The following is a 25,689-nucleotide window of genomic DNA, read 5'->3' as shown; positions in this document are numbered from 1 at the left end:
GAAGAAAATGAAAACTGGTTCAATTGATATTCCACATTCAGTTTATCCCCAAAAATGTTTCAATTTTTTCATGTTGCTTGTGATTAATTTCCACTTAAACTTGAAATCTTCTTGTTTTTGTTTATTTGGTTAGTTTTTAAATCATCAATTTGTTGAAATTCTCATTTGGTTTAATCATTAATTATCTTCAATTAGTTTGGTGGTTTTTTGTTTTCCTCTTTGTTTAAACGTGTAAATTATTATCAGTATGTATATATATTTATAGTCAAGCATCATTATAATTGATTTTTTTGTTGTTTTCTTTTGCTGTAAATATAACCATCAACATCTTAAGCATCGCATTGTGTATTTGTGTATGTTTGTGTTGAGAATGTGAAGATAGTGAGAGAGAGAGAGAGAGATGAGAGAGAGAGAGAAAGATAGAGTGATAGAGGGGAGAGATTTAATGTTAATTTGTATTTAGTGTGAATTGTGTTGTATATATTTATGAGTGTGTTATGGTGAAGGGTTTTTGGTTGTTGTTGACTTTCATCATTGCTTCATAACGGTAACATCATTAATATCTGCATGGTTATATTAGTTTTGTTGATTTGTTTGTTTATCCTTTTTGAATTTTGTTTATATATTTTATATATTTTTTTGCATGACAATTGAGATAAGAAGAAAAAAGAGAAGAAGAGAAGAAGACAGAAGTCATTGAAGATCGAAAGAGAGAGAGAGAGAGAAAGAGTGAAAGAGGGACAGGGGGACAGGGGGAGAAAAGAACAGTATCATTATTGTTTTATTGATGCAATCACGATGATGCTTGTGAGCCGATCTGGTTTCCAGTTTGGCCTGAATGCTCTTGAGATGCTGCTGCCGCAGGAGGTGGTGGCGGTGGAGCCTCTTTTCGAGGTGGCATTCTCTCATTGATCTTGTCAAGACCTTTGGCTTCTTCGAAGCTTGTGATCTTATGATGTGGTGAGAATCCAGCTAAAGCATGACGAAGAGACTCTTTTCCTTCCGAAAGTGCTCCAAGAGGTAATGTTCCTGATGGTGTTAAACCCTTCAACTGCAGGACACTTTCAGATTCCTCACGGAGAACTGAGAATACCCGAGCCATTTTACCGATTGCACGAATTTTGTTACGAATAACCTCTTTTCGAGCAGAACTTGCCATATTTGCTATTCAGAAAAAGAAGAAAAAAATAAAAACCAAAACCATTAATCTCTCTCATAATCGACAATTTTCCAAGACACAATCTTCAATTACAAACCTTCATCTGAGGCATCAAAGTTTTCTTCTCCTTCGTGCATCAGTTCATCATCCGAACAAATATTGAGAACATTGACCAGCATTTCAGTTACCTTTTCACCTACAAAAGGTAATGACCAAGTAAAAACATCCATAAAATTAGGCAGCCAGTAAGGATGAGGTGAACAATTAAACTGCCTTATATTCATAACGTTATTTTCATATTTAAGGACAGCAGCTTTGTTATTGTAAACATCAAGATAATTGGGTGCACTAAATATTGTTATCAATGATGGGAAACCAGTTACATTTGATTTACGGTACATTCGGTAACTAATTAATTCAATCAATGGATAGAATAGATCAAGAGAGAGAGAGAAAGAGAGAGAGAAAGAAAGAAAGAAAGAGATAGAGAGAACCATAGAGCCAGAGAACCAGAATCCATGGAATGAGCATGATAATAGTTCAAGATGATGAAGATAATATACAGGGAATCAAAGAGAAGGTATATATTGATGGGTGTGGATTCGTGTTAACGCCCATATGTAAAAAAGAAGACAGGTAAGTAAAGAGATGAAGAATGATAAAAAAGAGAGAGAGAAAAAATATTATAAGAATTAATTAATTGTCTTAACTTTGATTTCTTTTAATAAGAATTGGGGAGGAAAATATTTCAAATATAGCAAATCAAGGACACAAAAATTTCATGGTGAATTCATGGTGAATCTTTTTGCTGGGAGTTTCAAGATGATTATTATAATATTCATAGTCTAATGTTATCACTGACAATTTATAACCTCGAGAAACTTGAAATTGCGTGACCATGACAACTTTTTTTTTTCATATTCTGGTTCCTATTCATGAGTATGACCAGGAAGCTCATGAAAAACGATAATATTATTTAACTTGAGAAAATGAAAATTGTAAGAAGATAATAGTTGATTAAATGTCTGACAAACGATGAAGATGTTGCAAGATAATCGATTGAACATTTTCAGGACCAAACGAGTGAGGAAAAAGTTGTGTTATTAAATCGAGAAGGAGTAAAACTGGAGATGCGATTTAACTTGAAAATGAAAACAAATGAGCCAATGATTAAGAAAATGTCACAGAATTAAGCTGATTATCAAGTTCGTGATATAATATTCGATAAAGACTAGAACTTTATCTTAACATTATAACAGAAAGATAATCAATTTTAGATGAAAGTGAGAAAAAGAAAGAGGAAAATGTTGAAAATTCTGATCAGAACTTTTTGTTTTTCTTTCGCTAAATATTTGAAATCGAAATTTTTTTTTTCTCTTCTAAACAAAATGATAATAATTCAACAGTATTTGCATTGGAATATATTTATATATATCTTCTGGTGCTATCAGGATAAAAAGCATGATGAAAATATGAGAAGAAAAGAAATGATCATGATAAAGATAAAAAAACTGATACAGAAAAAAATTCAAGGCAAATGATATGAAACAAAAAAGAAACTAATAAGAGAAATGATAACATTTAGTAGGAAAATGAATTAGAAGAATAAACAAAAAATGTTCTAATTGTATAATCATAAAGGATTCTAATGATTTTTACTCATTCGATTATTAATCATATCGACTATTTGTCGTTGTATTGAGGTAACGGTAAAATCTGAAGAGGTGAAGATCTTTTTCTCAAATAAATCAATCAATAAGATTTCAATGAATGATTTGAATAATCTCGTCAAAAATGAATCAATATTATTGAAAGTTTAAAGATACAATGGATTATTGAGATGGGAGTACGAGGGAGGAAGAGAGAGCTGGTGATGAAGAAAATGATAATAATGGATAAGGAGAGAGAGAAATTGAAAGAAGATGAAAATGAGAGAGGAGAGAAAGAGACTGAGCGAGTGAGTAAGAGAGAAAGAGGAAGGGAGGGATAGATGGAGAGATGGAGAGATGGAGAGATGGAGAGATGGAAAGAGCTAAGTAATTTGAGAATCAGATAAAAAGAGAGAAAAATTTTCTTCATCTTCTTGTTGCTGTTGCTTCATGTTGACTCGAAAAGAAACTGTTAACAGAAAAGATTTCAGGATGATGATGGTGATGTGAAAGGTAGAGGATGAGAGATGATTATTTTCTGTCAGATTTGTGAAGGAAAAAGAGATGAGGAAAAACTCCCAAGTTCTTTTTGCCTCCAAGATCTTCATTTTTCCATCATCATTAAATTGATAAAGAGAAATCACCATCACCATCACCATGTATCTTCACAATCTTCATCTTGATGCTTTTCCTTTTCCCCTCAACCTCAAATTCAGGTAAAAACTCTGAATCAAGATATAAACCAATCAACTGAAATATTTTCATAAATGTAATCTTAAATCAAAGATTTATATCAATTGTTGATTAACTGGATTACTTGTTAATCACTATTATTAAATTGTATTAGATAATTTCATTAGAATAGAAAAGGAAAAAGGATAAATTGTGATTACATTAAAATCTAATTCACTTTCTAAACCAATTCTAATGATGGTGTATAATAAAACGAGTTTTATATCAGCAATTTAGAGAAACTAATTTCTTTTAATTGTAAACAATTTAGAAAAATAATAATCATCATCGTCCTTTTGATTGCTATAAGTAAATCTAAAAAGTAAATATATTTACATTGTTTACAATGTAATTAAGATAATTAAGATATTAATAATCATGTGGAAAATAAAATTGATTCAATTGAATTGATGTATAATAAAAACAAGGATAATCAACAAAAGGATAACCAATTTAATCATCATGATAATCAGAATAACAATGTTTACATTGTTTATCATGACTTATCCCAAGGAATAGTTAGTTTCCGTTGACCGGTCAGCTAAAGGATAACAATTTGAAATGATAACTTTGGGATGAGGCTACAGAACGGAACAAGAGTGGTCAAGATGATGTAGATAAGAATGAGAATGATGATGGTCAAGAGAAACGGACATTGAATCTATTCAATCTTAATCAAGAGAAATTGTTTCAATTTTCTATTGTTAATATACTTCCGTTTTCAGCATTTCAATTGAACTTTCATCTTGTTCATTTTCAACAATAACAACAATGGAAATGGGAACATTTCAAACATTTAGATTAAGACGATTAGATTAATTGATTATCGAATATAATTTATATTAATTAACTAGCTGATTATTGTCACTTCAATTGTATCTTATTGTTATGTTTGAATGATAATCAACAGGTAATAATAACATTGATTTTATTATTATTCGTTAATTGGTTTTGATTGAAACTCAGTGTGAATCATGATGAGTTAATTTACCTTCAAGTTAAAGAAATAATTAAGTTCAATTGATAATCAACATGAGAGATAATTATAACTAATAGTTTGACTGATTAATCAAACAATTGAAAATAATTCAAATAATTAGCTAGTCACCTACAAGATTATAACAATTGTGATGATTGTTAATCAGTTGGAATTAATTTGTTGGCAATTTTGATCAGTTAGAGAGAGAAAGACAAAGACAAAAAGAATTGAAATTGTAATTAGTAATTAACTAGATTGATTAAGAGAGAGAGAGAGAGAGAGAGAGAACAATTAACAAATTAATCATGACAATTGTTTTTAATTAAAAGCAATATGTTCCATATAGAAAGGAAATCAAATCAATCAAGGCAACAATTTTAACGAGAAATGACAATCAGTTGATTTCATTGTAAATTCAATCAAAACAATACATTTGATTGATTTAATTTACAATCAACGATAAGGTGATGGTTACAAATGAATTAATTTATTTTCATGACCATTGGCCAATTGTCCAGCTTCAATTTGATTAATAACAATTGAAAATCTCCAACAATTGTTTTGTTAATCAATCATTAAGCCAGAAAAATAGTTAAATCATTCATCATATGTAAACACTATTGTCAAACAAAATTATTGTTTCTTGCAAATATAATAACGGTAATCAAGTTAAATTTTCATCAATTGTATTCAATTTCAATAGAGGTCATCATGATTAATAGCTGATAATTTTAGAGGTCAATCAAAAAATTACCATTGAATATAATCAAAATATAAATATATATGCTAATTAGAGATGATGTTTCAAGTGTAATATGGTTAAAGTTCAGGTTGATTAAATATCGCCTCAGGTTATTTGAATACTTTTGTGTTATTGTTGATTAAATTATCAATTGTTTGGATTAATAATAAAAAAGTGTTTGCTGTTAACAGTAAATTGATCATTGCAACTCAATTTAATGTTCATTTTGATGAAAATACAACAACAATAAATACAATTGTGGTTGTATTATAACCTGAATGGTTCATTGGATGTAAGTCAATGAAGAGTGAGTGAGAAACGTGATGATAAAAAAGGCTTTCAAGTGATATATACCTTTGGATGATTGAATATATACCTGATGAAATTGAAAAAAATCATGTTGCAAATTCAGATATTTTGAGAGAGAGAGAGAGAGAGAGAGAGAGAGAACTCAATATTCAATTCCTATGGCAGAATTCAGGTAAAGTCGACTTGTTACTCTGTACATGATAATCAATCCATCATGAAGATAAACAAGTTAATTATTTGGTAGTAATAATAAGTTAGTTAAGATGCTAATTGATGAGACATAATTAAAACACCAAGTTAATTTAACAATCAACGGTGACAGTTGTAATTAAAAAGTAAATTGGGATCGTTGGCAAAGGTTTTTACAATGTAATCATCATCAGCAACTACAATAGTATTAACAATTGTTACTATTGTAACAACTAACAAGGTTAATAAAAGTTTATCAAGATTAAGACAATGTAATTTCATTCATAATCAGATAATCAGAGTAACATGTTCAGTCTTGAATCCAGGGAAAAAAATACAATTAATGTATTATTACATTGAAAACAATGTACTAATCAGGATTGTTGGGTATAATTTATATATAAAAAAAAACTTAATCAAGTAAAAGTAAAACAATTTAAACTGAACAATCAAGGGAACAACATGATCTAGACATTAAAAGTAGTTACAAGTAATCAAATTAAAAGTATTAAATTAACTTTGATTATATGTTGAGCATAAACTGTTAATTAGAGACTCAAATAATAGCTTATTAACAATTGAATTAAATGTAAACTGAGATTCAATCAAATTGTCTAGTGATTTAAAATCACAATCATCAACAATTAGTAGAAATTAATTTAAAATCAATTTCATGATTACTTTATCTAATTAATAGCATGAAAATATATCCGTATCAAAAGTTAATTGTTATCAAATGTTTCCAAGTTTATTTTCACTTAAAATTATAAGTAAGTTTCTCGTTAATTTGACACAATTAACTTTAATTGCAGTGGGATTGAGTTTTTTTTCTCATAAGTTTCACTTGTGTCATATCAAGATTGAAAAATTAATAATTAATTAACATTAAATTATCATTATTATTAATACTTTGGTTAACATGATAATAATAATAGGCAATTGTTATTATCGCTACTGCGCAATTAACGATTAAAACAAAACAAAAAAAAAGATTTCAAATCAACTAATGATTAAATCAATGAATATGATTCAGGTCATAACAATTAACTGGATACAAAAATTTTCAGTCACATTGTTTGCAACTTAATGTCAACAAATTAACATACAATTGCAATTGAAACAAATCATGATAAGGTCAATTTATTAATAGTTTTGAATATTAATTGAGCCAAAAAATGATGAAAAATGAAATAAAAAAAAACGAAAAGTAAATAAAAGACTAAATATTTTCAATAACATTTTGCTGAATGAAACTCAGAACTTTTAATCAAAACGATGATCAGTAATCCAAACAATTGAGATAAACGAGATTCGTTTAGTACGATAATTGGACAATTACCGAGGCTGCAATTGTTAAAACCACATCGAGAAACTGATTAATGAACAATTTCACGGCTCATGGAATAGCCTTGAAGCTATAAACCAGGAAGAAGAGAAAAAGAGAGAGAGAGAGAGTTACAGGGAGGGAATAACCTGGGAGTGAGTATTGATTGAAAATATGAATATCAACATATTAGCTTAACATATTATCAAGTTAATGGACATTAATAAAAAAAAGTAATAATCTAATGAGCATATTAAATTGTTGATGATAAATTTCATCAGTTTCATTATGATATTCAACTAACCATCAAAAAAAGGTAATGTTATCATGATACTTTGGTGTTTTCAAGTATATTATATAGTTTCAACAGTTAACCATGAAAAAAAGTAATATTATTACACAATAATATCGATCAAGTGAATTGATAATATTATCAATAATCGGACTATACAATGAACATAATGGTTTATAATAATATTAATAGTTGAGATGATTAAACCAATTATTCAAGTTCAACAGGTATAAAATATTCACAATTAACTTTCGTTCAGTTCAATTGGTATGAGAATCAATGTATCATGGTTAAGATTTATTCTGTTAATTTAATTAGCTTAATTGTGTTGAGATTTTGTGTAACAATCAATTTTCAATATCATGCGGCACAAGTTTCAATGTAAACTTTTTCTTTCATCTCGAATCCAAATGAAAATTATTGACCCATAAATTAATTGTAATATTAGTTTCAAAATTTTCATTCAATTGTGATTATCTTTGATCCGGTTGATAATTTATGAATTTAATTGATTAATGATTGGCAAGAAAAAAAGTTTTGAATCAGGATTGATAATGCTAATCAATGTCAAGGTAATCATCAAGGGTTTGATTATCTGATTTAACTGTTAATGACTATTTAGTTATTATTATTTTTAATCATTTTTGTTCCCAGTCAATGATTAATGATTAACAGAGACACTTTTGATTTATCATTGTCATTGTTTTTCATTAGTTAATTAAGCTGATTAATCAATAAAACTACTAACGGTTATTTAAATTATTGGAGATTAACGAATATGTATTACTACTCATTATATGAAGGTATTATATTAATTTTTCCTCATTTTCATCAATAAGATGGAGAGAGAAAAGTAAACAATGATGCAATCGATTGAAAGTAAAAATAAATTCATGATAAATTTGAAATGGAAAGTGAAAAGTTCAATGAAATGGATGAAACGTGTTTCAAGAGGATGAAAGATAAAGATAAAAGGATAAAGATGATGTTGTTTATGATGAGCAACAAAAAAATCGTTTGGAATGGAACAACTTGAGCCTTTTGTTTTTCTCTATTGTTGTATCATCAACAATCGTACAATAATCAGAATCATCCCGAATTATCATCACCATCAACATCTTCTATTCTCAAGCAACGAAACGAAGAAAGAAAGAACTTTAATCAGAGAAAGAGAGAGAGAGAGAGAAAAACTCTCTCTCTCTCTCTCGTCTTCTGTCTTAAAAGTCTCTTAATATGGAACAAGATTGAGGGAGAATAACCATGTCACTGTAAGGTAAACACCGAGACTCTCACATTATCTTCATTCTCATTCTCAGTGAAATTTGTCAACCAGAAATTCGTGATGAGAAAGCTTATGGAGTAATCGACCATAGAGGAGGATGACTTGATTCTTGCCTCGATTTATAACAAGAAACACACACATACACACACACAGGGTAGAGGGTAAGAGAAGATGATGATATGAATGCTGAGAGATGTTCCATTGTTTCCAAAGTTTTGCTTCTCTTATGAATGAATATTTTTCAACTGAAAAAAAAGACATCATTCTAATGATAAACAACATGGGGAAGAAAAAAGTTCAAAAGTGAAATGAATAAAATGTTTTCATTTTCTGGTTTCTTTTTTCATGATTCCTGAGAAGAGGAAAAAAAACTTGGCCTTAAAATGAAATTATCATGATAATGATATTTTCTTGAATGAATGGTCATCCATTGAAATTAAAATAATCAACATGATCAAGGTGAATGAATATTGTTCAAGACACAATTCAAGTGTCAAAAATAATTATGAATAAAAATTGATGGAGAAAAAAAATGATTGTCATGGAAAAAAAGATGAATGATTATGATGAAGATTATCAACAAGATGAAAAATGATGATGATGAGTAAGAAAAAAGGTTGACTCTCATAATATTTACCTACAGCTATCGATATATATTGTCACCTGTAATTCCAGTGTTGGAGATCAATATCGAGATGTGAGAACTGCTAATGAAAAAAAAAACTGTCAACCCAAAGTTCATGTTTACCATGAGTGAGAAAAAAATACAACATTGAGACTAAGGATTCTCAAGTAATTCAGACTAACTTTTTGATTCAGAAATTTTCAGGGGTTCATGGGGAGGGAGAGAGAGAGAGAGAAGTGCATTGAATGACATAAATAATTTTCTCTGAAAGAAAAACAGAAACGAAAATCAATTTATTCTTGATAGAAATTGAAAAATTTAATTCACTTTCATGATGAGAGTTGGTAAACATGAGGATAACCTGATATTATTATTCAGTGTATCAATTAGATGGATAATAAAATGAAGGATAGTAAAAGATGATTAACTTGATTATTAAATGAACAACATATTTAAGATTAATAATCAAATGTTGATTAAAAATGACATCAACAATTTAACTTGTAATCAAATGAAACTGTCAATCTCAGTGTTATCACAAAATTGACTCCCTGTAGTCCTTAATACATTTGCTTGTATTAAATTGTAATTGTTGTTGGTATTTAATTAGAGAAATAATCAACAAATAGACACAACAATTAACTTAATCAACATACAACAATTATTGGCACTAAAAAAAAACTTAATTTAAATTGCAAATATTAATTATAATTCAATCATATTCCCTTTACAATTAAAAACTCAATGATACAATTGAGTTAACTTAACAATATCATATCATTTAATTGTTCAATTGGACACACATTTGATTAATGATTATTAATTTTATTATTATTAATATAATTAAGTTTGAATATAAGATCAATAAACTTGAATGGAGATTAGAGTAAAATTATTATAAATGATTACAAGGGATTTGTGATTAAATTCAAAATAATCACAAATCTTTATTAATTTAACTGTATCATAATCCATCATGTAAATAGTTAATACAATTTATCATTATTTTCATTAATTATCTTGAAATGAGTATCGAAAGTTTTGTTTTTGTTTTCCTATTCTTAATTAAACAAGAAGAGATGAAAAGATGAGTTGATGAACAATTAAGGATGATAAAGATGCTCTTCATTAAGATAATCAAGATAATAGGTAACTATTGATTAACTAATCATCATCATCATCATCATCATGAATACAAAGACTCTCATTGAAAACAAAGAATCAGCAAAATCCCCATGAAGATTTTCAATATTGAATAATTAATAACAATTTATATATGGAGAAGAAAAAAAAAATATTAGTTGTTACTATTTTCCTTGAGTAAATTAACTATTAACTTGCAATCGATTGTAAATAATTAAATCTGTAACATAAAATAAAAGTATTGGTGATAATATAAAGGTAAAGGGTAATTAATAAATTATATCGATATTAATTATACAAGAGGATTAATCGATAATCAAAGATCATCATCTTAATGATGATCGTAAATAATAACAACCAATAAGTAACTAAATCTAATTCACAAGTAAATCAGTTGAATTAACTGAAAAGATTTCGTTTTTTTTTGTTTTTCTTGTTCTAAAGATGAAATTTATTCATTACATTTACTCATGTGATAAAAAATTCACATAATAATCATGAGAGTTTCCATCAGAATTCTGGTGGAATAAAAACATTTGGGACAGTAGTAAAGAATAGAATATGAGATAGAATATGTTTCGAATGGAATTGGATGATGAAATGACCAGAAAATGAGGAAGAAGAAGAAGAAAAAAAAGTCGAAATGGAATAAATCTTATGGGACATAGAGAAAGAGAAGAGAGAGAGAAAGATAGAACCTAGAATTCTGGATCAAAATGATATCATAATAAAAGAGAATAGAGAAAAAAAGAAGAAGAAAAAAGTGGGTGGAGTGGGTGGAAAAGAAAAAAGTTCTAACATTTTATATATACAATAATTCGAGTGAAAGTAAAAGACACGTACAGTTTTCTATCATGTTCCATATTGAACATCGAGTTTCATTTCAGTTCTCATGTTGATGTCCTTTTCTTTTCTTGTTTATTATGTTTTCTTCTTGCAAATTAAGTGTTTAAAAAAAGATAATTAGATTGAAAATATTGTCATGATATCTTTGCGATTATTAAAAAGGTAATTCAGAACTATTCAGAATAAAAATAGAAAACTAAATCTATTCGAGAGAGAGGTTTGGTTGTTGACATTAATATAAGTGTCAAAATTCAGGGTGATGAAAAATAATCAGATAGAATATATAAAATGTTATTTCTAATCATGTTAATCACAAATTTCTTGTTTGACAATTAACACACCTTAGTGGTAGTTAAGATTAACTATAATCACGTAAAATTAACAGTGATAATAATAAAAGGTTATATTAATTTCACTGGTCAGTTAATTGTTTTCAATTAAATTTCAAGATATTGGTCAATCTAAATTGCCCAGTGAGAGTGAGAGGGGAAAAATTTAGGTCAACATGATGAGTTTAAAACAAACAAATTTTCAAATTATAAGTTGATGAGTTTTTTTTAGGTAATAATTATAAATTAATTGTTATTCAATGTTGATTAACAATTGAAGGAAGAGAGAAACTAAATTGTCCTCAAAGATTAATCATGTTATCACATTGAATTTCTTGTAAAACTAATTAATTAAACAATTCAAGTGGATTAAGGGTAATAAGCATTTGAGAATTGGGAAGATTGACACTTGAAAATAACATAAAGAAAATAGAGAGATAAATAAATTCTGGTTAATTGGTGAACAATTAAAAATCAGTTAACGATAATTATGCATTGGTTACCAATCTTTAAGTTCTTAATCATTAGAAGAGTTTTTTTTTTTCGTAAATTGTGATGATAATAGTTAACAGGGATTTTTTTTTCTCAAAATTCATACGCATGATCAACGATATTAATGATAATCATGATTAAATTGCAATCGAGAGATTTTTTCAGGTTACAATATTTCAATGTTTCTCCATGGTTCATATTCATTGAGATCATTTTGTTTGATTGAGTAACTAGGGAGATGATGATGATGATGAAGGAAAAGGATGAGGAAGAGTGGGAGTAAATGGGGAGGATGCAATTCAAATAATGTGTGTCAAAGGGATGAAGAAAAAAAGAAGACAAAAAGTGAGAGAGAAGTGAAGATGATAAGAGTTTTTTTTTCCTCATGAGAATAACAAAGAAAATGACATTTAGCTTGATGGATGTAACCAAAGTTCTGATGAAAGTTCAATTTAACTTAAACTGATTATCATTCTCATCATCATCTTTTATCAAAATCATCATCATCATTAATAGTAGACATCAACATTAGATTATGTTTGTTTCATCATTATTCATACACATTGAAAATACAGAAAATATAATCATTATTGTAATATAATTATTAGCATCTTTATGTACAAAATAATGGTAATAAACAATATTCTGAATACACAATTAATCAATTGACTGATTGCATATTGTATAATTATTTTCGTATTAGACTAGTTAATCAAATTTTCCAATTAAATCAAAAGCACACGAAAAGTAAGCGTCTACTTGTTGATTAATTTAACTAATTGATTGGCCGATTGGTTAAAATCATCAACATAATGTAAGAGGTAAGATGAAAATGTTCAAGTTAATGAAGAAACCGTTGCCATTGTCAGGTTATCTCTTGTTGTTTTCCAATTATAATTTTGTCTTAATTAAATTTGCATCCTAATAATCTGCAATTAATCATGTAATCTTGAAAGTAGTTTCAAGATAATTTCGTGCATGAGAAGCAAAATTTGATAGGAAGTCTATCATCATGTATGAATATCAGCGAGCAGAAAATAAGTAAAAGGAGAAAATTTTCAACATTCATCATCATCATTCTTCATCTTTCTCATTCTCTCTCTCTCTCTCTTTCTTATTGGGTGAGGTCAAAGTACATAGATAAATAGATCATCAACTTTGACATCAATTCAGCATCATTATTATTACAAATGTAATAATAATCAAATGATAACAAACAGGTATCTGCATAACCTCACACGCAATGTTGCAAAGGTGAAAAGAAGGAGAAAAAAAATTCTTATAAAATCAATGAAGAAAAAAAAAATAAACTAAAATGATTGAGCATCAAAATGAATCATTAACACTGAAAACATTTTGGTTTCGAGCTCAGGTAACTGGACCTTTTTATCAGATAGATTAGATATATTCATGGGAGAACAGGTATCAGGATGAAGATGCAGAAAATGATGATAATAATAAGGTTTTGCAGGTTGGGTTTTCAGGTAATAAATTGTTACCAAATCAGTTTGATAAGGTTAACGAGCCTTTTCAGTTGAATTTAGGGTGAGACTGCGCCTTTTCAATGAAATTACAACAATAACAATAAAATAACATCAACAGTAAAACATAGAGAGAGGAAAAGAGAGAGAGAGAGAGAGTAACATAGAATATGTGACTCCCTCTCTTCCTCTTTTTATCATCACCATCATTTTCATCATTCTACTTTCTTCTTCCTCTTTAATAGTAACCAGTTTATTCAATGAGCCTTCAAGTACACCTTCAAGACCATTTTATCGATCCCCCAACAAATACTAAGCAACTTTCGTCTTCCTCTTTCTATTTTTCGAATATCTCTTTCTTTCTTTTCTTCTCATTCTCTCTCTTCATCAATATAACTTCTCATTTTTATCATAGTCTCTTCCTCCTCTCACTCACTCTCTCTCTCTCTCTCTCTCTCTCTCTCTCTCTCTCTGCATCTCTTTTAAACAGATGAAAATACTACTTTAAATCACTTTTGGTCTCTTTAAATTTTCTCGTGTTGTTGTTGCCAAAATATTTCCAACAGAGGTTACAAATGATAAAGAAAGCAACATGATAATTGTATTATTCATGTTTGTTTGTTTTTTCATCACAATTTAAAAATCAATTAATTTGATTGGGGAAATTTTGTGTGTCCATGATTTACTAGTGTGTATGTATAATAATAAATGAATAGTAACTTACCCTGCATCCTGAGCTTCATGGGCTCTTATGATACTTAATAAATTATTTTGCTGAAGAAAGTCACAACATGCACCGTACGAATAAAAGTACGAGCAACCTCTAACTGAATTATGAGTAAAATGCTCGATTCCACTTTTCTCATTACCAAAATCCTCTAGAGGGTCAGACCTGAATTAATGGAAGAAAAGAAAAAGAAGAGAAACTTTACTCCAATGATTCGATTTCAGGTCAATTGGTAACTATAAAAGGATAACGATTGAGTGAAATTCACGATTCATGGGATACAAATTCACAGATTTATATATATAAATTATTTCATTTTGCAAATCAACTTGTTTAGATTGTGGATTCTCAAAGATGATCATGATTATCTCCATTCTTTCCAAGCTCTTTTTAAGTCCTTTTTGATCCCTGGTAACATTTAACAGACAAAATGGTCTACTCTTATATCCCCTTTGATCTCATGTTAATCTTCAATCCAAAGTATTTGGGTTAAAAAGTAACGGGATATTTTCGTGCAAAATCAATTCAACTATTCTCGTTATGGATCTCAGTCTGATAAGCATTATAATAATGCTAATATAGATTGTTGATTAGTTGATAATTTCTTCATTAAATGAATGTCCAAGTGTACAAGAATTTTCTCTTCTCTGTGAAATTGTTTCAATGGTTTAAATTTTCCAATGGAAAACAATTGTGTCCATGAAATAAGTAAAACTGACCATAACAGATCACACATTGGCCCAAAAGCCGGTGGCTCCTTAAAACGATCTAACCTCTTGATATCATCGAGACTATGGATTTCAGGGGATAAACCTAAAGGAATAAAGAATAAGAAAACAAGATAATTTAGTTAATTGTTCAATTAGTTAAAGGATAATCTAAAGAAAAATGTCATTTAAATCATATTTACCTCCATGAACACATAAAAATTGACCATTCATAAGAGCAGCCAATGGAAGGCAATCAAATGCGTTCATACAAGCGTCATACACCCTCTCAGAGTATTTTATTTTGCCTGTGAGAAAATGAAAAAGATGAGAAAATGATTAGTTAATTATCCTTGAGAAATAATTAAGTCAATTTAAGGGAAGGAAAGAAAAAGATGATTGAAAATCAATAAGAATTATTTTTTATGTGTTACAATTAAATTTACGATTGTCATTATAATAGGAAATTTCTTTCTTATTATTTTCTTACAATTCTTGGGTTTATATGTAAGATAGGGAGAAAAAGAGAGAGAGAGAGAGTGAGAGGGAGATATGAATATATTCATGAAGATTTCTGATTAATAAATAAATGTACATATAAAACTTAGATTACCAACATCTCTGAATCATCATAATCATCGTCATCTCAGTATCATCTTATCTTCATCTTTACCTGAGTATCTTTTCAGTTAAGTCCACAAACAGAATTCTTAACCTGCTTTTTTCTTGCTCATCTTCCATCACTTTCTACTTCTCTCTGTCTATTCATCTTTCGATGTTATCTATTTTCCAATGTCTATTCAATCTTGATGATAATGATGAGGAGAAATAGAGAAAGAAAGCAAGAGAAAGAGAGAGAGAATGAGAATGAGAGAGAAGATGATGATGATAATGTTAGTTCCTTATCTTTCCTTTTCAGTTTCTACCCAAAAGTTTACATGTATTCGTCTTGATTTAAGGTAACCTGATACTCAGATTTTTTTTCTTTCTTTTTCTCTCACTTTCTTTACTCTTCTCTCATCTTCATCATTCTTCATCTCGTCAGTATCGTCATCTTCATCTTCATTTTATCATTAAACCTAAAAGATGAGTATATACATGATATAAGGTCAAGAAAAAGATTATCAAGAAAAAGGAACCTTTGATTGGATATTTCCTTTGCTGATTTTAACATCAACATGGTTTCCTTATTGGTGATAAAAGAAACAGGTAACATAGACATTCAATTGAATTAAAGTTACACCAAGGACATTATCATCATCATCATCATCATCATCATTGACAACAACACATTTAACAACCCAAAGAAACAGGTTACTTCAGTAAATCATCATTTGATAAACTTGCAAGGTAACGATAAATTGTCAATGATAACAGTTAACTTTACGTTGATACTTCATCATTATTATAATATCATCATCACAATCAAACAACAGTTACTTTGACCAGATATTAACGATGTTAATTAAATGATGTTAATTGATTGATAGACTAATGGTTGTTTTTTTTTACTCCTCATAATGATAATCTTAATCCATTGCAAATATTTTATCATTTGTATTAATCTAGTCAATTAGGATGTTAATGAATTTCACTCATGATGATTATTAAATTGTTTTCAATAATTAACATTAGAGTGAATAAAAAATAATAATAAACTTTAGATTATTATTATTGTTGATTAATTGTTTTCTCATTTACTTTCTGGTTGATTAAAAAACTATTAGTACAATTAACACAAATTGCTTATTACTTTTCTGCCTCTCTCATTTTAATATACTAATCATAATTAGCTAATTTGTCTTATTAACTGTTTGAATTATCATTGTGGTGTAATTACAACAATTAAATATAAAAAACGTAAGCGGATGTTTGTTGCTTTTCATTTAGGTTTGTAAATTAATTTCTAATTTGTTAACTTTTAGCAACAATTAAAAATGAATCTCGTGGAAATTAATCGACAGGTAAATAATATCACTAGAAATCATCTTAATCCAGCTAAATGGTGCAATTTAATCATCCAAAATTGAATGATTATCAGTTAAAAATTAGAATCGAATCTTAATCTTTTCTTCACAGTGATTAAAGTTAAATTACATCTCTGGTAGATTAGAATATGTGTTCTAATCAAATCAAGGAGGATCATCTTCATCTCATTCTAACCCAGACTCTTATTCATCTTCATCTAGAAATATCCAATTAGATTCTTTCTTTTTTTTCTCTTTTACACTTTTACTTTTTTTCTCTTCTTCTTCTTCTTCATCATCTTTTTTTCTATTCTCTTCATTTTCATCATAATTCTCTTACTCACTCTCCCTCCCTCTCTCTCTCTCTCTCTTTTCTAACCTTAACATACCTTGATTTTAACAACATACACTAAACTATAACTTGACTTTTACTCTTTTCTGTGAGTATATTTACCAAGTTTTTACACTTTGTATTCTCACTTGCTACTTGTTAATAGAGAGAAAGATAATTTAGATTGTAACCATTATTTGTTGTTAAGTCAATAGGAACAATGGTAAAAAAGAAGAGAGATGACGAGAAAGGAAGAAGCAAAGGATGATGAAAAGATGATAAGAATGAGGATGAGGATGAGGAGGATGAGTGGCAAAAAAATAACATGGAAACTTGGGAAGTAGACAAAAAATTTGAGTGAAAATTGTTGCTAATAGAAAGAGCGACAAGGAAACACTGAGAGAGAGAGGTAGCAAAAGAGAGAGAGAGAGGATTGAATGAATTAATGAACATTGGGTTGTTGAAAATGAAGTTGGATTTCATTTTCTAAAGAAACAAAAAAGATGAAGATGGAGATGGAAATGAAGGAGGAATATAAGAGGAGTATGGATGATGAGACAATCGCAATGATAGTGACATAGATAAAAACAGAGGTAAACAAAAGTTACTTTTCAATATTGAGTCTGGATTCGTGTGGTGATATATTGTGAGAAGGATGGGAAAAAATCATGATCTTGGTGAAGAAAATAAATGAAATAAAAGCGGTAAATATGAAATTAATAATTGATATGAATTAAAAGGGATCAGATCATGAGGGAATCTTGAGAATAAATTTAGAGAAAAAGATTAACCTGACAAATTATGGTAAGAAAAAAGGGACTGAAAAGTAAGGTGGTAAGAGTGGGTGAGAGAGAGAGAGAGAAAGAGAGAGAGGGAGGGAGAGAGAGAAGAAAGTAAGGATGGCAAGAGAGTGGAAAAGGTTTGCATTTCATTGATCCTTCTATCGATCTGATTACTTTTCTCCTTCTCTGTCTTATGATTTAAGTGAATTTGAAGGAAAGTCCATAGGTGAGTATAGCTTTGCTTCCCTTTCCATGTAAACAATTGTTAGAATAGAATAATAATATTTGATCAAAAATGAAGAAAAGCTGAAAAAAAAATTCACAGGAATGGGAAAAGAAGACCTGATTTACCATCATAGTGATATGATATAAAATGGAAGACACAGAAAATATTACATTGAGAAAGAGGGAAGAAAAATAGGAAAATACTGGAATAAGATACAAGAATAGAAAGTGATACTAAATTAGAGAAAGAGAGAAGGAGTAAGAGAGAGAGAGAGACTGAGGTCAGTTAATGAAAAATATATTAACAATATGAAATGGATTGTTGGCTAATGGAGTTTACAGGAAAAAAAGGATTAAGAAGATAGTGGATTAAGAGATAGAGTAAGAGAGTTGGTGTGTGTGTATGTGAGAGAGAAAGTAGGGATCATGGTGATTATACTTACATTCAGTTTTAAAAGTAAAATATTCTGTTAAATGGCGACATTCATGGTTACCTCTCAATAAAAATAATGTGTTTGGGTAATTTATTTTCAATGCCCATAAATAGAGAACACATTCAATACTGAAATATCCTCTATCAACATAATCACCCAGAAATAAATACTTCGTGGTTGAAGGGGAACCTCCAACATCAAATAATTTCATTAAATCGTAAAATTGACCATGAATATCACCACAAACGGTTACCGGTGCTTCTATGTTAATCATGGTGTCTTCAGCTCGTAATAACGCTGCTCCTTCATTGATTATCCTTAGTGCACAATTTTCATCTATTCTTCCTTCTAAGATGAAATGATTTTTCAATACTTCTGGGCGAGGCTTATTAGTCTTTGAATCATAGACTTCTCCACTTGTTAATTTATTAGGTGGTGGTAGAGGTACACTTTTGATCACTCTCTCAGTTGTTGATAGCTTGCTAGATGAGGTGGTTGACGTTGATGTGGTTGTTACTGTTGTGGTTGTTGATGATGATGTTGTTCCACCACCAGTAGAAGACATGATGATGCTGATGGTGATGATGAACAATAAAAAGGAAAATAGATGATCACCAGAAGAAGAAGAGGAAGAAAAAAACGAAAAGAAAAAAAAGAAGAAAACAAAATTAGAGAATAATTTGTATATAATATGTAAAGAAAATTAAGAAAAAAGAAGAATAAAAGAAATAATTAAAAAACTAATTGATTAACTCACAACAAACACTAATAATTTGCAACTACAAATAAAAACAATTAAGAGGAGAAAATAATCTCGATCAAGATGGCGAAATAAATAAATAAGACTCACTTATATTCACCTTTCTCACTCCATCATTCTCATCATCATTTCTATCATTTTTTCTCACTCGTGAAACTCAATTCTCTCTCTCTCTCTCTCTCTCTCTCTCTATCTATCTCACTTTCTCTGATATTTTTTTTTCTTCTTTCTTTATCTCTCTGTCTTCTATTTTTTTCCTCTTTCTTTCTCTTTAGATTTCGTCCTTTTACGGTTGTCACGCATGACTATGTGAAAATTGACTCAACACCAAAGCCATTGGAACCCAATTTTTGCTGCTCTCGCAATGTCAAGTGGAATCGAGAAAAAAATAATCACTATTGAGATAAACTCACACACACAATCAAGAATATGGAATATGGATTCTTATTTTTATCATTTGAAAAACGTAAAACGAACAAACAGAAAATTACAATTACCTTTTGATTTGTAATCAATTAACTTATTTGAAGAAAACAAAAAATAAATAGTAACTAATTTAGATTTGAAACTAAAATTAAATATAAATTAAATTTTCTTCAGGAAAAATAAAATTGGTTTAATTTTTTCCTTGGCAACCACATGTAAACAATGGGGAAAATGTTCTCTTTTTCCCCTTTCTGCGCATGCGCACAAAGAATTTCTCTCATCACCTGAGAGAAAATTCAATTTTTCGTGAAAATAGCTTATTCTCACTATTCATAGATCCAATTTCCATTCCAATTAAATTAATTAATCCATTTGATTCACTTTTCCCCTGATTAATATGTAAAGCTTTTCTTTCTCTCCAAATCAACAATCATCCAAATCCTTAAAATGAGCCAGAAAAACAAATTCTCCAATGTTATTGATCAGAAAATTAAATTTTTCCATTGAAAGGATTATATGAAATCTTTTACGGTGAAAAAAAGGACGAAAAAAATGAATTAATATTCTTTTTCTTCATATGTACAGTAAACTCTTCGATTTAGATGAATCGGTTTGTTGATTTTTCCTTCTTCTAAAAGTTCGAAAAGTTCTAGTTAATTAATAATCAGATTTTTCTCAATCCATTCAAAAGAAGCGGTTATTTTATTTTCTGCTTTTGGGTTGATTTGAATTCGATTTGTGGCTCCACCTGTTGGAATTTATTGTTTCTCTCCAACCGGAGTCACTTAAACGTGTTCAAAATTTTTCTTTGATTTGATTTGATAACCGGAAAATAATTGTTCCTTTTTTAGTGAATTAATTTAATTGTGTCAATTTATTTTCTTTTTTTTCAATTGTTTATTGGAAACTTTGGGATTTTATTTATGGAAAGAAAACCATTTATAGCTCCTGAAACTCAGGACAATCCAAGAGGATGGGGACCTTGTTCCATAGCGGAAGCGTATAAGGATATGCCTTACCAGCCTTTCTCTAAATCTGATAGACTTGGAAAGGTTTGTTCTTTAATTTAGATTTAAATTGTATTTAAAATTTATGATTGATTTTTGTTCTCTTTACCATTAAATTTATTCTATTCTCTCATTTAGATTGCTGATTGGACTAATCAAACTTATGCCGATAAGCGAATGGCCAGTAAATACAATTCTCAGTTTGGTGTAGGTGCACAATATGCTTACATTCAAGAGGATGATGAGAGCTCCTTCCAGTTGGTTGATGCCGGTCGGGGTACTACTAAAGTTCAACGAGGTAAACTTAAGATTGGTCAAAGGGTTCGTTCAAGAGGAGGTAAATCTGGTCCTGGTGGTATGCAAGTTTTATCTAAAAATTTAAGAGGCTCAGGTCGTGCAGTTGGTGGTCAGACTCGAGGTGGTAAATGGCCTGCTAAAAATGTCGGCATGAAAGGTAGATATGATCAGAAAGGAGCTGCTGCTATGAAGAAAAGGGAAGCATCGGTTGCTATTAAATCTACATGGAAGATTATTGAAGAAATGGATTTTCCTCGTTTGGGTAAACTATCATTACCCTCTGTTGTTGAGCCTAAAGATATTAAAAAATGTGGGGCTATGGACTTTTACGATAAACTTTATGATAGAGTGACTTGTAAAAATGAGAAAAGATTAATCAGAGTGAATAGAGTTTTCCACAAAGTTACCACCACCGATGATCCAATTATCCGTCAATTGTCAAAAACTGAAGGAAACATTTATGCTACCGATGCCATTATTGCTACATTAATGTGTTCCACTCGATCAGTTATTTCATGGGATTTACTTGTTCAAAAAGTTGGTGACAAATTATTTTTCGATAAGAGAGATGACTCAGAATCTGATCTGCTTACCGTTAATGAGACAGCCGCTGATCCACCTTATTACGATGAAGATACCAAAAATAGTATTAATTGGCCGAAAAATTTAGCTCTGGAAGCGACATTCATTAACCATAACTTTTCACAGCAAGTTCTTAAACAAGGAGAGGAACGATTTGAATTTCCAGAAAAAAATCCATTCGTTTCAGAAGATGAAATTGAACAAGTTGCTTCTGTTGGTTATCGATATCGTAAATTTGATCTTGGTGATGATATTCAGCTAATCTGTCGTTGTGAACATGATGCGGTCACTCATGGATCGGGTAAAGATGAGATTCAATTTATGAACATCAAGGCTCTTAATGAATGGGATTCAAGACACTCTGGTGGAATTGATTGGCGACAAAAATTGGATGTACAACGAGGAGCAGTTCTGGCAAACGAATTGAAAAATAACTCTTGTAAACTTGGTAAATGGACTGTCCAAGCGCTTCTCGCAGGATCTGATTATATTAAATTTGGGTAAGTTCCATGAAATCAATCACATGAATTTTGGAAAATACTTTTTCTTTATGATTTCTCATGAATTTCTCATTCTCAATATTCATTTTCCTAGATACGTGTCTCGAGTTCACAGTCGTGATAGTACTAAACATTCAATCCTTGGTACTCAACAATTTAAACCTAAAGAATTTGCTGATCAAATTAATTTGAATATGGACAATGCTTGGGGTGTCCTTCGATACATCATAGATACTTGCATGAAATTACCTGAGGGCAAATATCTTCTTCTTAAGGATCCCAATAAACCAGCTTTACTTTTATACGATATTCCCAATGACACTTTTGAAACGGACGATGGAGAAAGTGGATCTGACGATGATGATGACAATGATAATTGATCAAAACTTATGTTTTCCATGTCGTAATTGTTTCGTATCCTCATCATTTACTTTCAAATGTAATAAGGTGATGATAATATGAAGCAAGAGAAAAAAAATCAACGTTTGTCAATCTAAACGTAACACTTATAAACATCAACAATTGTCCAATGAACTTCAACTAATCCGATATTTATAGTAACATCAATCATGAAAAAAGATACATTTATGTTATTGGTGATTAAATATCAATGACTCTCCTCTTAACAAATCAAAAAAAAAACTTGATTAAACATCACAATTGATTTGATTCTATTCATTGTGTAACTTTAAAGTTGTAATAATAATTGTAAAATTATTAATCCAGCAATTAACTAACATCAAGTTTAACTAATATTTTAATTAGTCTATTATCTGTCATTTGAAACTCTTCAAGTTAAAAATTTGTTTAAACTTTGCGACAATTTGAACAGAAATTTTCAATTATTAACCACTGACTTGAATATAAATTCACAATTACAAATGAGATGCTAATTTGTTAAATTAGTGAATTAGTGACAATCTCAACAATCAACTGATACGTAAAAAAAAGTGCAAAGTTTTTTGTGCTTAGATGTTATTTTTTTATTCATCCTACAATTTGTATCTTTTTTCACTCATGATTTTATGATTAACTTGATGATTAGATGAACAATTAACCTGAAAGGTAAAAAAACATAATCTAAATAACATGAATCAAGTAAATTGTAAGTTGAATTGATTGAGTTGAATGAACATGACGCTGAAACTTATCAAATGTCTATGTAATCATGAAAGTCTTAATTCTGATGATAATCGTCAAACGGTAATCATGATGATGCGGATAATTCATCCAAATATTAATATGAATTTTTTTGGTCATCTTCATCTTCATCTCCCTCTTACAATATTCATCATCTCTTGTATAACTTAAATCTACTTGACCATTGGAAAGGATGAAAAAAATTGTGATTCTCTCTTACGAAAACAGTTAATCAACAGTTTCTTAACTAAATTACTTTCTGGTTCTTACATCATTTAACAATCGACATCATCAATGTATGAAGTCAAAGATCAGGATATTGACCAGTGGTCATTTTTTTCCAACTTTATTTAACTTTTATGTTATTCTGATTCTTATTACCTGTCGATATTATTTGTATTTATATCGAGAGCCCAATTACCTTTAATACAGAAAAGTTAATCGTGGGAAGAATCAACTGATTAGTTGTAAACATTTAGATATAATATTTGATTGTAAGGAATTAACTGATTTTCTTTTTTTTCTCAATTAATATTAACTGCTCATCATTTAGATGAGGCGACAATTAAATCGCAAAAAGTAAATTTTTTTTCTCACTATTACAATTTTATGACTTAACAAGTAAAGAGAAAACTTTTTTACCGTTAATATGATTAACGGAAGTCAATGTAATCGTTCATTGATTAACTTGATTAACTGCTGATGATTTAGCCAATTAATAACTAATCAAAACGTTACCACCATAATGATTTTCAAACTTTGCGCTACTTTTTTTTTTGTCGCACAATTTGATTGTTAATTGTTATTTTAACTTTTAATTAGTTTACGAAATTAATCTTACATTAGTAGTTAACGACCTTTGGGATGATTAAATTTGATCGTCAATAGTTAATAAGATATTGTAGCTTAAGATGAATTAATTATTACATCAGTTAGATTGTAAATTAATCACGTCAATGAGCTTGATTAACAAATTGTCCACTTTTATTTACACAAATGATTAAAGAGTTATTATCGTTGATTGTAAGTGATTAAGATAAATCCAATGGCGGGTTAAAGTTAATTTAATTGTTTTGATTAAAGGAAAATGTGACTTGGATTAGTTTCCATTGACACATTCAAATTTGAAAGTTGAACGAAATGAAAACAATCAATAAAGTCCAACAATCCTTAATTACTGATTAATAAGTTAAATGAACATTATAAAATCAATTAGATACATGCTAATAGATATTAATAACAATCAATTAATCATATTCACATGTACCAATAATGAGTTTAAAAGATTAACAATCGACAACAAGAATGTTTAATTCACATGGATAAAGTTGATTAGTTAACCAAATGAAAATGAGCTGATTAAGGTTCATCTACAATCAATCAGATTGTTTGATTGTTATATATTAAAAGTTTCAATGTGAAATTATTATCATTTTATATTAATAATATTTCATAAATGTCAAACCCCTGAATGGACAATGTCCACTCGTAAATATAATATGAGCACCTCTCAATTTACCGTTATAATGATTGGATAAAATTAACTGTTATTATTATTTAAACAAAAGAGAAATTGATTTTACTTGTTAATTGTTATAAATAGATGTTCTATTAGATAATTAGTATCACAATTAGTAAATGATAAACCAATGGAAACGTAAATTGTTATAATAATAATTTGGAAAATATTGTTTTCTATTATTATTATTATCCAATATTGGAATCACATAGATTTAGGAACGTGATTAAAACGATTATATATTAAATTGTAAGAATGGAATAAAAAAATAATTTAATCAACCACTGATTCAGTTGGTAAACCAATTAATCGTTTGTAAAAGTAATTTGATTAATCTTAACGTGATTTAGTATTTGTATTATTTATTGGTCAAGTTTGAATCAATTTAATTGATTTGATTACGACGGAAAAAAGGTGAAAAAAAAGTAAACCAAATTAACACAATTTAATCTTCAATGTGATTGATTAAAAATCATTTTAATCCATTGACCTTCTTGTCCAGTTATTGGATTAACAATTTACCTTTTTTAGATTAAAATTGTGTTATTGGTTTAATCAAAGTAATTTACTGATTAGACTTATGGATTTACCTGATATATTAATTTCAAGGTCTCACATGGATAAATAATTATCACCAAATTCAGATCAATTGATTTGGTTAATCAATTGATCCAATTGTGATTGGTAAATCAATGATCAATATCAAAGTTAA

At 29.0% G+C, this 25,689-nt stretch overlaps 2 protein-coding genes across 3 annotated transcripts; one reads left to right on the top strand and one right to left on the bottom strand.

Moving 5' to 3' along the window:
• Nucleotides 1-420: 420 nt before the first annotated feature.
• On the bottom strand, nt 421-20,152 carry LOC128394990 (serine/threonine-protein phosphatase 2B catalytic subunit 2-like). 2 transcript variants are annotated; one of them, XM_053355373.1, is made up of 7 exons: nt 20,004-20,152; nt 18,756-19,318; nt 15,211-15,315; nt 15,020-15,113; nt 14,298-14,465; nt 1,257-1,567; nt 421-1,164 (listed from the first exon to the last, which is right to left on the bottom strand). In XM_053355373.1, exons 2-7 carry the CDS (start codon nt 19,309-19,311, stop codon nt 794-796), a joined length of 1,605 nt encoding a protein of 534 aa, XP_053211348.1. In that variant the 5' UTR covers nt 19,312-19,318; nt 20,004-20,152; the 3' UTR covers nt 421-793. The 2 variants fall into 2 exon arrangements, with proteins under 2 accessions (XP_053211348.1, XP_053211349.1); XM_053355374.1 differs by lacking the exon at nt 20,004-20,152 and adding an exon at nt 19,504-19,662.
• A 555-nt stretch (nt 20,153-20,707) lies between these two features.
• On the top strand, nt 20,708-23,047 carry LOC128394659 (eukaryotic translation initiation factor 3 subunit D-like). Its single transcript, XM_053355013.1, has 3 exons — nt 20,708-20,984; nt 21,078-22,318; nt 22,413-23,047. Exons 1-3 carry the CDS (start codon nt 20,856-20,858, stop codon nt 22,696-22,698), a joined length of 1,656 nt encoding a protein of 551 aa, XP_053210988.1. The 5' UTR covers nt 20,708-20,855; the 3' UTR covers nt 22,699-23,047.
• The last annotated feature ends 2,642 nt before the right edge of the window (nt 23,048-25,689 follow it).

This window comes from Panonychus citri, unplaced genomic scaffold (genome assembly GCF_014898815.1).
Source record: "Panonychus citri isolate SS breed McGregor unplaced genomic scaffold, ASM1489881v1 Contig00140, whole genome shotgun sequence".
Classification (NCBI taxonomy): Eukaryota; Metazoa; Arthropoda; class Arachnida; order Trombidiformes; family Tetranychidae; genus Panonychus; species Panonychus citri.
Note: the sequence above shows the minus strand (reverse complement) of the source record. Positions and strands in the feature narration are given on the sequence as shown.

Excerpts from the sequence above, each read along its gene's own strand:
- LOC128394990 (XM_053355373.1), bottom strand. The coding sequence starts at position 19,311 with ATGTCTTCTACTGGTGGTGGAACAACATCATCATCAACAACCACAACA. Across the intron at positions 15,316-18,755 it reads TTTTACTTTTAAAACTGAAT|GCAAAATAAAATACTCTGAG; the intron begins GTAAGTATAATC and ends ATTTTCTCACAG. Across the intron at positions 1,568-14,297 it reads CATGAAGCTCAGGATGCAGG|TTACCGAATGTACCGTAAAT; the intron begins GTAAGTTACTAT and ends TGAATTAATTAG.
- LOC128394659 (XM_053355013.1), top strand. The coding sequence starts at position 20,856 with ATGGAAAGAAAACCATTTATAGCTCCTGAAACTCAGGACAATCCAAGA. Across the intron at positions 20,985-21,077 it reads AATCTGATAGACTTGGAAAG|ATTGCTGATTGGACTAATCA; the intron begins GTTTGTTCTTTA and ends TCTCTCATTTAG. Across the intron at positions 22,319-22,412 it reads TCTGATTATATTAAATTTGG|ATACGTGTCTCGAGTTCACA; the intron begins GTAAGTTCCATG and ends TCATTTTCCTAG.